The following is a 13,587-nucleotide window of genomic DNA, read 5'->3' on the forward strand; positions in this document are numbered from 1 at the left end:
CGGCAGAAAGATGAAATGGGCGCGCCCCCCCCTGCACCACACCCGGAGGCCGTCCCCCTCCTTTCAGACACCTGCTTATGCTGCTCCCTGTCTGGGGCACCCTGCCTGACCCCCCCACCAACAGAACATTGTGAAGGACAGTAATTAGTAATAGTGATGGCTAGAACCTACATGCCAGGCTCTTTTCTAAGCACGTATGTTAACTCGTCTAAGCCTTACAACAATCCCATGAGGTTAGAGGCATTACTGTTCCCACTTTATATATGAACTAGGGGGCCGAGGAGGCACATAACTTGCCCAAGGTCACTTGGCTGGGAAGTAGCAGCGCAGGACTGAACGCAGGCGTGTGGTTTCCGAGTTCACAACCTCGGTCACTGCTCTGTGCCGCTTCTGAGGGGCTGGCCTGGAGTCAGCGCTCTACACCTGCCTGCGTGGGCGTCCTCTCCTCCAGGAAGCCTTCCCAGACTGACCCCAGCTGTTCTCCCTCCATTCCCCAATCTGCAGTTGGATTCCACTTCCGTCACTCTGCCCTCCAGTCTCTGCCTGGACCCTCGGGGGTGTTCTAAGTTGGCTAACAGCCCGGAAGTGCCTATCGCCTCCATCAGAGGCCCCATGGACTGGGGTGGAGTGGGCAGCAGAGCCGTTCAGAGCACGGGCTGCAGGCACACTCAGCATCACACGCTCTGCACTGCCAGCCACACCCGTTGGCGGGCACTCAGCCCTGAGCCTCAGTCTGCTCCTCTCTAAAACGGGAGCACCACTCACCTGAGAGGGTTCTTTCAAGGAGTAAATGACAGTGTAAAGCACTCTCTGCTCAGGGCATTACACTATGCTCGGGGGCAAAGCTGGTGCCTGTCCTGGCCCCTAATCTCTGCCAGCACCTAAGCGGACCCTCAGCAGGTGCCCTTGGGCAGACTGCCTGGCCACTCCCGCTGACTGAGAACCCAGAGCTAGACCCCGCGGGGCTGGGCCTTACCCCCTGTTGCTGCCGCTGGAGCACAGCCAGCTCCTGCTGGTACACAGCCGAGGCCTCGGGGTGCACGGGGGGCAGCTGGGCCTCGGGGCTCATCAGCTCCTTCACGGTGTCAGCGGCCACGCCCCTCTGGATGGCTCTGTTGATCCTCGCCACAGCCTGGAGCACTGCAGGGAGGAGGGGAGGGCTGCACGGGCTGACCACTCCGAGCCAGTTCCCTCTGCTGGCCAGCTGGGAGATGCTGGGACCTCAGAGCCGAGCGGCCTGTCACTACTCGTGAAGACTAGTCAGCCAGGCTCAGAAACTGGTGAGGACGAGGGGCTGGGACACTCCGGGAAGAGGCCCTGGAAGGCGTCTGTTGGGCCCAGAGGGCGCGTGGCTGAGCGGGGCGGGCACGCGGGGCAGGGGCGGTGAGCACAAGGTGCAGTTAGGACGGTCCCAGGCTGGCCCAATGGTGACGACAGCACAGGAACGAGGGACCAGCTCTGAGGTGCAGCCCTTTGGGCTGAAAAGTGTGAGAGCAAGCAAAGGGCCTGGGGCATCAGTGCAGTTTTAGCCGTAAACGCCGGGCTTATGAACTGGCCAGTGGACATGGCAATGGCACGGAGGAGCCCACAGCTGTGGGGATTAAGGACACAAACAGCCACCGAGTGGTGCTGTCATCGCTGTTAGAGGTGTCTCTCCCCCCGCCGCCCAGACGTTGTGCCGTGCAGGGGACGCGGGAGGCTCGTGGGACCGTAGGAAGACGTCACAGAGGACGAAGCGTGGAAGCAGTGCTGAAGGACGTCTCCATATGCTTTCGCAGGGAAAAGGGGGGAAATGTAATCCAGAGGCCCAGAGGCCTGGCGCTGGGACAGCCTGGGGACAGTCAAGAAGAACAGCTAGTCGCTGGTGGGGAGAAATGGGAGAAGGGGGAGAACTCGAGAGGTCTTATCTGCCAGGCTGAGCAGACGGAACTGGAGGCTGGATAAATAATGGGGGGACTCGTGAAGGTCCGAAGGTATCCAACACGGAGGACCAGGCCAGATCCCTGCCCGCGAGGTCGCCCTGGCAGCAGGCACGCCCTGAGGCCAGCCGCAGCCAAGTGGCCGGGACTGTGCAGCTCCTGCAAGCTTCAGACAGAGGTGCCTGGCTACGGAGCGACCTCAGAGCCCGACAGCAGCAGGCGGGGTGCACTGCAGCTCATAACCGCACGGTGTCACAGGTGGAGTGGGCTTCCTCTGCCACCATCTCTTCACTCGTGACCCAGATCCATCCCCTTGAACGGAGACATCACCAACTCTCACTCTTTTAATAAAGAACTACACTTGTTCATAATGTTTCTGGGGGAAACTGAGTTGGATCGTGAGTTTCTCTCTCATCTGAGAGGTCATGACACTCCACAAGGAGGAGGAACTCTAGCGAGCAGGGGACGTGCCTAGAAGGAAACTGCCTGCCCAGGAGTAGAGCCGGTGCAGCACTGCCATTGTCCCCAAGGCCACAGGGGCCTGTCTGCAGTGTCCCTCCAGGCAGCCAGGACGAGGACACACTACATGCAGGGGGGAAAGGCCCCTGCCGGGCTGGCTCTCGGGCAGCAGCTCGCACAGCACTACAGACTCCGGGAAAGGGCTGGATGCTCTCCCAAGAGCCTGCGACACAGCCAGGCCCAGCTTGGCCTGGAGACGACTTACTGGCTTGTTCCCGATCACCCTTCAGGTTGGCAGCAGCCACTGCAGCCTGGACCTCGTCCTTTTCCAGAAGCTCCACCAGGCCCAGCTCCTGGGAGAGGGCAGAGGGGCAGCAGGAGTCCTCCTGAGCCACACACACATGCCAGGAGCTGCCAGCACGAGCTCCCAGCCCCCCCAGGCAGCCACCCTCAGTCCCACCGTTCCCTTTCGGCGGGCCGGCCCCTCCCCTTAACCCACGTCTAAGCTCTGGCTCTCCTGCCCAGCAAGCCTCTGAAATAACAATAGGCAACACAAACAAAGACACTGTCAGGGAGAACGTCAACAGCACAGCAATGAGACCAGTAAGATGAGGCCCCCGTTCAGCAATGGGGGAGCCTACCTCCCCCTGCCCCATGGCCCTGGGCCCCAGCCTGTCTGACTCGGAGGGCAGAAGCTGCCGGGCCCAGCCCATCAGGCCTTGGGCTGATTGAACCTCTGAAACGTGTAGTCAGCACTTACTGACAGGCGATGACTAAGGAAGAGGCCCCCCATGCTGCTTGGACAGAGGGAGCAGGTGATTCAGAGCCTGACCTGTGCTTTCTGCTCTCTGTCAGAGCTCAGCTGTTCCAGGTACCAGTCTGCAAAGTCTCTCCTCACTCCTCGCAGGGCCAGGGCGGGGTCCCCAAGGGCCTCCAGCAAGGCCTTAGGGCTCTGTCTCTCCAGGGCGTCATCAACAGCCTCAAGAGCCCCAAGGACTGGAAAAGACAAGGCCCCACAACGGGCAGTGTGGGGGGCCGCCCACCACATACCAGCCCAGCCCCAGAAGCCTGCCCTCATCCTGCTGACCAGAGTCACACACACCCCTGCCCCCTGGGCCCCTGGGGCCCGAGTGCCGCAGCCCAAATTCTTCAGCCTGATCCACACAGCCTTCCCATCTCACGTCCGCACACCCTGAGCACGTCCTGGCCCAAACAGGCGGAAGCCACTGTCCTGAGGCTTCGAGCAGCCCCTCCCACCCTGACCGCCCCCTCCCTCATCCATTCTCCATGCCCCCCTCTGGAAGGACCCTGCGTCCTCTCCATGGACCTCCATCCAAACAGAAGCCCCCCCCACAGGACTTCTTCAGACACTGCTGGCCAAAAGGCAGAGCACACACTGCCTTGACTCAGACATTTCCCCGAGATAAGGGTTGGCCTAGTGAGGCCTGAGAGACATCCCCAAACCTCGCACGGCGGGGGCCAGCCCTCCTGGTGTCCCCTTACCATTGACCTGGTTGATGTGGCCCTGGATTTCAGCCTGAGTTAGGTAGCAGTCATAGACGTCCTGGCTTTCTCCATCACCCTGCAAATGCCACACTGAGGGGGAACCCCGGAAAACCAACTCAATCCCCTCACCCCGCATCTATACCTATTTCCTCCTCTGGGGGGGGCGCCTTCTCAAGGCCAAAGGCCAGTCTGGTCGGAAGGAACCCGGAGAAGTTGTGGGTCCAACCCCTGGCACGGACACCGTTAAGCCAAACCAACCTCTGGAGCCTCCAATCCGATGTCATGTGGTTGTAGAGCCCCCACCAAAGACCCCGCCTCGATCCTCTTCTCCCACCTTCTCTTCTGAATTCCCAGGATTCTCCCGAGCTCCTCTCCCATTTCTCTAGGATAACTGACCGGCTAGTTTCTCTAAGCAACTTTGGAACCTCGAGATGGAGCTCAGTCCTGGCCTCACTGGTTTCCCAACCCCCCGCTTTCAGCCCAAGTCCCACGGCTCCTTACGCGGCTCCTGGCACTGGCGGCCTTCTCCATCTTGGCTTGGGCCAGCAGCTCCTGGTAGATGGCTGCCAGAGGCGCTCGAAGGTTCTCCAGCAGAGCGCTGGGGTTCTGCAAGGCAGCCAGGGTGTCCTCGACCACCCCAGCCTCCACTGCCTCATTGATGGCAAGTACAGCTGCGTGGACTGGTGGGGTCAAGGAGACAAGGTCAGGACGCCGGGGCACAGCCCACACCAGCTGCAGGCCACTCGGACACCAGCCCCTTTTCCACCCACAGGGGCCGGGCAAACCAGGTAGCCTGACGGCCCTGCCTGAGGATGAGAGGCGTGCAGAAGCCACCGAGGGCTTCTCTCCGAATGCTGACCTGCTGCCTCATCCACCGAGAGCTCGCTGGCCAGGATGCCCCCGATTTTGCTGAAGGCAGGCAGCTGGAGGCCATACTTGGCCAGTTCCGAGGCCATGTTGCTGAGTTCCTCCGCTGCAATGACACCCAGGTACCCTTTGTCAGCCAGAGCCTGGGGCCTGCCCAGAACGGCGGAGGGAGGGAGGGAGGGTGCCAGGCTCACCTGTGAATTTCACCTTCCCGTACAGGTCATGGATTTGAGGAGCCAGTCCCAGTCGGAAGAGGAAGAGGCTGGGGAAGAAGGAGGCACTGGGGCCTATTCGTTTGGACATGCTGCCCATGTGGGTTTGCAGGAAATACTGTGGGGACCTGCAGAGGGACCCACTCCGCAGCTCCCACCCTCAGTCGCCCCCAAGCCACAGGGAGAGACATGATCTGAAGGCCCTGCTGGGCAAGTGCCACAGAAGACAGGCCGCTGTGGGGGGCGTGGGGTCAGCAAAGCCTCAGAGAAGGGCACGTGGCACCAGCAGGTCACCAACGGGCACGGAGGCCAGGGAGGGACCCACTGAGCCAAGGCACAGAGGCTTGAAAGAACACGGGAAACCAGGTCAGGGAGACATGGCGTGGAGGACACAGGAGCTGCTCCATCACTCTCTGTGGTGCAGCCACGTGGTTCAGGGGGCCGACGGCTGGCTGTGAGAACCCAACAGCCCTCGCCACTCACACTCGTGACGGGCACGTGGCGCTCTCGATGGGTCCTGTGCAGCCCGGCCGTCTCCCTCTGCTCTTGTCCTGCACCCACAGGCACGCGCAGAGGTCCCACAAACATGCACGGAGTGTGGCCATAACCGCACAACCCTGGCGCCTCCCCTGAGATGTGTGCCCCAGGGTCTGCCCTCTGCCCTCCCGCTGCAGCGTTTCTCGCTGTCAACTGTTGGCTGCATCCACCCACAGGAGCCAGGATGACAGAAGCTTGGGGTCGTCACCTGAGTGCGTGGATGCAGTAGACCACGCGGGGCATGTTCTTCTTGTCATAGATGTCTGTGGTCTCCGGGAAGAAGGTCTGCGGGGAAAGCAGCCGGTTACTGCCACTGGAGACTGTGCCAGGTCTGGGAAGGAGGCTGAGCCACGGGCCCTCCTCTGTGGCCTGGGGCATCTAGTCAGTTCCTCCAACCACTTACAGACGGCACAGGTGAAAGAAGGGCAGTGGGGACACATAATAAGCCGGGACCCAGCCTCAGCCTCAGCCCCAGGTTAACCAAACAGCAGGCAAGGCCGTCAGGGCAACAGGAAGCAGGCCTGGCCTCCAGCACACACAGCCAGCCTGTGCCCCCACCTGGGACTCGTCAGAAAGGTGGCCTGTGGGGGGGCTGACCACGCTCTCAGAGGGCCCCGTGGGGGATACTCTGTCAAGGACCCCAGAGGGGTCGGGCCATGTCACCCGCCTCCAACTAGAGGCCTCTGCTCAGGAACTGAGTCACTGCGGGCACGGCTTTCCATGCCACCTGGCGACTGCAGTGAGGTCTAACCTCAGGACCTGTTGGTACGTTAGATTCACAAGAAAGGAGCAAATCCAGAGACGAGTGCTACCACCTGCCTGAGGACACACGGCCTCGACCGCTCCTGCCGCCCCCTAAAGCGTCTTCCTTCCTTTCTACTACCTTGTCGTATAATTCCCTTCTGCAGTGAAGAGGAACAAAGCAGGAAGAAACCACAGTGTAGAACCTCTCGTGCCTTGAATGTAGACGCACAAAGGAAACTCGCTATCGTGTCAGCCTCCTGACAACCTTATAAGGTGCACAGGACCAGGGTTTTGACACTTGTTTTACAGTCGAGGAGCCAGTTGAGCTCCCGAGTGACAGGACACGCAGCATGTGTCCAGGTGGCAGGGGGGCTGTGCCTTATACGGGCACGGTGCAGCCTGCCTCCCGCTATGAAATTCCGGTGGGAAGATGGCTGCCCAGCATGAACTCCGCCTGCCGCCTTCACAGGGGCCCACTGCTGAGTGGGAACGGTGCCGCGTGGGCCAGGGAGCCTTCACTTCCTTTCACCCGCAGGGAAGTGGAGGCGGGGACCCAGTAACCGGGGTCGAGGACACGGCCCCAAGGGACTTAAAACCCTCTGACACATGGAGGTGAGGGCTACAGGGTGCCAGGCAGATGGAGTGTGCGTGGTAAGGCCTGGGGGTGGGGAAGAGCAAGATGAAGCCCCGCCCGAGGCCGGCGTTACCGCAGGCAGACCGACGTGGGCAATCGCGGACAGCCAGAAGTTGATGTTGTCTGTGTGGCGGAAATGCAAGCCGGTTGCCTGAACAGGAAAGAAAGAGAATCCATTCCCACCGTTCCCAGGGTTCCCTGCGAGCGCAGCCCAGACCACAGCTTGGAGATCCAAGGAGCTGGGGGGCCAGAGGACCCTGCCCCGTGGACTTCCCACCCCCCAGGACAGAAACCACCAGGAACGGACAACCCAGCAGGACGTGTGGGGAGGGTGGCACAGGGACGGGTTAGCAAGCTAGTGAGGCTCCTACAAAAAGGGGAGCGCAGAGCCGGGTGTGGAAGTTGGTCTATAAGGGGTACAGGGACGGGCAGGGTGGCGAAGCCCTCAAGCCTGAGTGTAGGCTGGGGCAGACAAGTCTGCTGGGGGCCTCACAGCAGGTCTCAAAGGCCCCACGTGGGCGTCCCTCGCTAAGGCTAACGCCAACGCCTAGCTGGGAGACACCCAACGATACTGGCCGTCCTCCCAAGTCCCCAGGCTCGCAGTGACGATACGGCCACCCTACTCACAGATGCAAGAGGCGCAGTGTGAGAGGAAGAGGGAGAAGGGGGGACCTGTGCTCCCACCTGGTACCGCAGCTGCCCCATGTCATAGATCTTCTTCAGGGGAACCACAGAAGGCGCAAAACAGTGGCCCAACTTGGCCAGCAGCACCCCGTTCCGGAGGCTCTCCTCCAACTCCACTGGGGGCGGAAGTTCCTCCTTCAGGCAGGCCTCCATCCAGCTGCGAGTGCAGGACACGGGCGCCCTGTCACCGCTCTGGCCACCAGCTCAACTCGCCCTAACCACAGGCCCGCCCCGCCCCTCGCCCTCTGCCCCCTGGGCAGCCCACTCCCAGCTCCCCTCCCTGCCCACTGCCTGGCTCCTGCCACCTTCTCCCGCGCTGCCCCAGACACCTGGACGGCCAGTTGTCAGCCCCCTCCCCCGGAAGTCCTCCTGGGCAGCTCCTGAATGGCCCACCCTCGGGGGGGTGACACAGGCTCATCTGCTACAGGACACAAGCCCTCACGCAGTCTGCTATGCACTGACTGCTGGACCAAAGGAAGGGTGCTCACTTGTCACTGTCACACACTCGGAGAGCCCAGGTGCAGAAAGGTCACGTGGGCTGAATGGCCTAGTCAGCCCCTAAGCCAGCTCTGATGGTGGTGAGGGCGGGGGGGTGGGGAGCCCCGGTGGACGGGAGGGGGCGGCCCGAGGCCCAGGAGACCTGCTCTCCACCCGTCCCCCCCCCCCACCTCAGTGCAGAGTCCGCACAATGACAGCTCAGCCCCGCACCGCCTGCGGCAGGGGCAGCTGCCAGGCAGGGCTCGTGCGCTCCCGGACGCGAGAACACTGAGTATACGTGCCGACAGTTGTCTGAGGGAGACAAAGGGCTCCTCAGAGGGGCCCTGAGAACTTCTCCGCAGGTCAGGGTGGATGGCAAAGACAGCCAGTCCTAAGTCACCTCTCGCTGTCTCTGTCACAGACACCTGATTTCCTGTCCAGCCACCTTACCTACTTTTTTGAAGAACGTTAAAAATACACTATTGACTAAAACGAAAGAATGAAGCACTTATCCTGCCTCTGGAGCCAACATCCATTTACAGGAAATGTGGAGAGGGAGGAACAAGTGGAGGGAGACAGGAAAGTGAAGAGACACAGCCAGAATGGGGGATGTCCCACAGCAATGACCCGGTTTCAACAAGCCGGTGACACAAAGCACGGAAAGGTGGGCTGTTCCAGATTAAAGGAGACTTAAGAGGCCTCAGGACCAAATGTAATATGTGAACTTCTTGAGACCCTTATTTGAATAAGTCAATTGTAAAAATTGATTTTTTTTTTCTTAAGACAATCAGGAAAATTTGAAAATGGCCTGGGTATTGATCTCCCAAGGATCAGCATATAACTTCGTTGGATAAGAATGGCTTGTGGTTATGTAAGCAAATGTTCATATATTTGAGAGACACACACGGAGGTGTGTGGGCAGCAAATGGATGTGATTATGTCTTTGTTCACAGATGGCAAGATGGTCTACGTAGGAAATCTGCAAGAACTGACCAAAAAACTCCTGGGACCAACAAGCGATCACAGCAAGACTGCAGGACACAAGGTTAATAGACAAAAGTCAGTGGCTTTCCTGTCCACCAGCAACGAACAAGTGCGATTTGAAATTACAAACGGTACCATTTACATCAGCGCCCCGAAAATCACATACTTAGGATACATCTAAGAAAATACGTACAAGACCTATACAAAGAAAACTGTAAAACTCTGATGAATGAAATCAAAGAACTAGATAAACAAAGAGATATTCCGGCTCAGGATAGGAAGACTCAATACTGTCAAGATATCAGTTCTCCCCAACTTGACCTACAGATTCAATGCAGTCCCAACCAGAATCCCAGGTAGTTACTTTGGGGGTATTGACAAACGGATTCTAGAGTTTATGTGGAGAGGCAACCAACCCAGAACAGCCAACCCAATATTGAAGGTGTGGAACAAAGCTAGACGACTGATACTATCCGACTTAGCCACAATAATCAAGACAGGGTGGGGGTGGTGAAAGAGCAGACAAGTAGACCAATGGAACAGAACAAAGAGCCCAGAAATAGACCCACATAAACATAGGCAACCGATATGTGACGAAGGAGCAAAGGCAACACAATGGAGAAAGGACAGTCTCTTCAAAAAAAATGGAGCTGGCACAACAGGACATCCACAGGCAAAACCTGAATCTAAACACAGACCTTACACCCTTCACAAAAATCAACTGAAAATGGAGAATCAACCTACATGTAAAACGCAAAACTATTAAACTCCTAGACGAAGACATAGGAGAAAACCTAGATGACCTTGGGTACAGCAGTGATGTTTTAGACACAACAAAGATATCATTCTTGAAAGAAATAATTGGTAAGCTGGACTTCACTAAAATTAAAAACGTCTAAATGAGAAGACAATCCAGACCGGGAGAAAATATTTGCAAAAGACAAATCTGATAAAGGATTGTTATCCAAGATACACAAACAATTGTCAAAACTCAACAGTAAAAAAACAAACAACTCGACTAAAAAATGAGCCAAATACCTTAACAGACACCTCACCAAAGAAGACACGCAGATGACAAATAAGCACGAGCAGATGCTTCCCCATCTTATATCAGGAGACTGCAAATTAAAACAGTGATGAGATCCCAATGCACAGCCATTAGAACAGCCAAAATCTGGAACGCTGATGACACCAAATGCTGGCGAGGACGTGGAGCCCCAGGAACTCTCAGTCACTGTGGTGGGGACGCAAATGGTGCAGCCACTTTGGAAGGCAGTTTGGCGGTTTCTTATAAAACCAACACACTCTCACCTTACGATCCAGCAATCGTGCTCCTTGGTATTTACCCAAAGGAGCTGAAAACTTACGTCCACACAGATGTTTACAGCAGCTTTGTTCGTAATTGTCAAAACCTGGATGCCGCCAAGATGTCCTTGGTGAATGAACTAGTAAACGGTGGTCCATCCAGACGATGGAATATTACTCAGCAAAAAAGAAATGAACTATTAAGTCATGAAAAGACACGGAGGAAACCTCAAACACATATTACTAAGTCAAAGAAGCCCATCTGAAGAGGCTACTGTATGAGTCCAACTACGGGACACTCTGGAAAAGGCACAACTGTGGAGACAGTACAAGGCTCAGCGGTTGCCGGGGGTCTGAGGGGAGGGAGGGCGGAACAGACAGAGCTCAGAGGAATTCAGGGCCGTGAAAGAATTCTTCTGTGTGAGCCTGCAGGGCGGACACGTCACTGCACATTTGTCCAAACCCACAGAACGTACACCACCAAGAGTCACCCTAATGTCAACTACGGACTCTGGGTGACAGTGATGTGACAGTGTTGGTCCATCCATCATAACAAACGTCCCCTCTGCTGGGGATGTTTATAACGGGGGAGGATGTGTGCCTGGGGGAGGGGGCAAGGGGCATGGGGGAAATCTCTGTTATCTTCCTCTTAATTTTGCTGGGAACTTAAAACTGCTCTAAAAAAACGAAAGCCTTAAAAAAAAGAAAGAAAGATGCTATTGCCAGTCTCCCTTTCCCTCAGAATGGACGCCGGTGCTTTGGCACCTGCGCTGGGGCAGGTGCCTGGGGCGGGCAGCGTGGGAGGGGAGCCCACAGGAGGCAGTGCCTCCGCTCACCGCTTGGCTTCCTCCAGCCGGCACAGGTACTGGTAGGCCACGTTCTGCCGCCTCTGCTGGTCCATCTCCTCAGCTGTGAGGCGGCCACCTGAGGAGTGAGGGGGTAAGGCCCAAGAAGGTGTGTTCAGCAGAGGGTCGGTCATAGCACTGAAGCTTTTGTTTTTTTTTAATTTTTCTATCGGGGAACATTGGGGAACAGTGTATTTTTTCCAGGACCCATCAGCTCCCAGTCAAGTCGTTGTCCTTCAATCTAGCTGTGGAGGACGCAGCCCAGCCCCAAGTCCAGTCGCCGTTTTCAATCTTAGCTGCAGGGGGCGCAGCCCACCATCCCATGCGGGAATCGAACCGGCAACCCTGTCATTAAGAGCTCGCGCTCTAACCACCTGAGCCATTTGGCCACTTCTCCCTGAAGCTTCTTCTTAACAGACTGGCCTTGGCAACTGCTCGAAGACCGGACGCATCTCCCAAATCTCCCTCCCTCCTCCCAGGACAGCCTGGCTCCGCTCTTCTGCCCCCTCCAGCAAAGCTGCCCTAGTCAGCACCCTGTGGGAGGGGGCTCTCCACCCATGGACAGGGGACCCTTCTGTCTCAGACGCATCCCTCCCCGTCCTCCCCAGCCGTCTTCCTGACCCCCTCCTCGTTCCCAAATCTACGTCACGGACCCTCCCTCAGTGCCTCCCAGCAGGGATGTCCACATCGCTCCTTGGCTGGGAACTTCACCCCTTATTTCATCCCTAATTAGACTGAGTTCTCCAAGAACAGGGCTTGTGTCCTCAGGTACTGTCCCAGAGCCTCGGTGAGCAGAACCGACTAGGACTCGTCATTCAACAGCCGTTCGTTGACCCAGTACCTCCACATGACAGGTGGACCCCTGCTCTCGACAAATACTGAGGTAATTATTAGAATAGGACAGCATGTAGGTAAAAACTCCAACCTCATGTGCTGTGATTACAGCCCATGAACAGTCTATACCAACAGCAGGGAAAGCAAAGGATTCTACCGATGAAATGAACCTTAAAGAATCTTAAAGAACGAGCAGGTGGGAAAGGAAGAAAGGCAGTTCAGAGAGCAGCGCGTGAAAAAGGCCAGTCACTTGGGATTAAACGGAAGGACAAAGAATTTTCAAAGATCACAAAGGTGGTGTCTTACTCTCCTTTTTGGTATTGGTCACTGCAGGAGGAAAACAATCTCCAGGCTAAATAAATAATCTCCAGGCTAAATGCAGACAATATTCTGACCCCCAAACTCAAGAACAGCGAACCCCTGAAATGAGAGGGCATTCACATTCTGCCTCGGCCACAGCCACCCCTTCTCCTTCTTTCTCCTGTCCCCCATCTCTCTAGACAAACACAGAATCAGGATGAGAGAAGCCTACACACACACACACACACACATACACACGCACACACCCCAAGAAAATAAACTCGGAGGGCTTGAAAAGAGACAGACCGTGGCCAATCTGTCTTTGCCTCAGCACTTAATGTCATTCCCACTCTTTATCTTATTTCTTTTTATTACATATCCTTCAATCTTTTGGGGGAGGGGCAGGGCTTGTTTGAATTGGCAGTTCACACACACACACACACACACACACACACACACGCCCTCTGTGTGCAGGTTTGAAAGTACTGGCCAACTGCAGGAAATCCAGCAGTTCCTCCGAGGGGGTGTTCAAGGAACAAGTGCTGGTTGCTGGTTGCTAAGCATGGAAAATAAACCAGTAAGTGAATGACATCACCTCCGAGTTATGAATTCAGGACTATGAGAGACGGGCGGGGCTTTGTACAGACACACACAGTCTAAAAAAAAAAAAAATCAGTCTTCCCGCTCTTCTCAGGTCTGGAACTAGCTTGCCTTCACCGCGTTGCTGAACATGGACTTTGTTTTCTGAAAGCTAATGGAGAGGAAGGGAAAAGGGTGGGAGAGGAGATTTGGCCTTTCTTTCCGAAGGTCGGATGGGAACCTTTCTGCGGCCCCATCCTTCGGACTCATCGCTCTTTCTAGAGCAGTGATTTGGAAAGTGTGGCCCAGGAACGACCTGCATCACAATGACCTGAGGTGAGGAAGAAGCACAGCAGAGCTGGAATACATGCTGATGATGGGCCCCCACCCAGGGGGGGACCTGCCGCTCTGGGTGAGGGCTCATGAATTTGCATTTTAAACACGCTCCCCTGGTAATTCCCACACCCTGACGTTCAACAGACACTGTCTCAAAGAGGCATCGAAAAGTCAAGGAGCCCCCTGTGGGGGTCAAAAAAATAACTTTCCCCTCACCTTTCTAAGTTCTTCTGGCTGGGCTAATCATCAAATTAACAGGAGACAGATTAACACAAGAAAAGGTCCAAAGTTGATCACGGATGTAGGTGGGGGGGTGCCATAAGAATATGAGACCCCAAAAGGCATTGGGCAGTTGAGGCTAATAT

General features: G+C 56.4%; 1 protein-coding gene across 2 annotated transcripts in view; it reads right to left on the minus strand.

Moving 5' to 3' along the window:
• The window catches only part of IQGAP3 (IQ motif containing GTPase activating protein 3), a 35,322-nt gene that overhangs the window by 20,892 nt on the left and 843 nt on the right, over positions 1–13,587 (minus strand). For both annotated transcript variants that reach the window (XM_033094013.1, XM_033094012.1), the window contains exons 2-12: positions 11,165–11,252; positions 7,563–7,719; positions 6,952–7,029; positions 5,709–5,785; positions 4,946–5,013; positions 4,744–4,857; positions 4,386–4,564; positions 3,882–3,960; positions 3,211–3,374; positions 2,644–2,731; positions 977–1,140 (exon numbers count right to left, since the gene is read on the minus strand). In XM_033094013.1, coding sequence (XP_032949904.1) covers positions 977–1,140; positions 2,644–2,731; positions 3,211–3,374; positions 3,882–3,960; positions 4,386–4,564; positions 4,744–4,857; positions 4,946–5,013; positions 5,709–5,785; positions 6,952–7,029; positions 7,563–7,719; positions 11,165–11,252 — 1,256 coding nt within the window. The remainder of the gene's footprint in view (positions 1–976; positions 1,141–2,643; positions 2,732–3,210; positions 3,375–3,881; positions 3,961–4,385; positions 4,565–4,743; positions 4,858–4,945; positions 5,014–5,708; positions 5,786–6,951; positions 7,030–7,562; positions 7,720–11,164; positions 11,253–13,587) is intronic.

The sequence above is a fragment of the Rhinolophus ferrumequinum genome, chromosome 22 (genome assembly GCF_004115265.2).
Source record: "Rhinolophus ferrumequinum isolate MPI-CBG mRhiFer1 chromosome 22, mRhiFer1_v1.p, whole genome shotgun sequence".
Lineage (NCBI taxonomy): Eukaryota > Metazoa > Chordata > Mammalia > Chiroptera > Rhinolophidae > Rhinolophus > Rhinolophus ferrumequinum.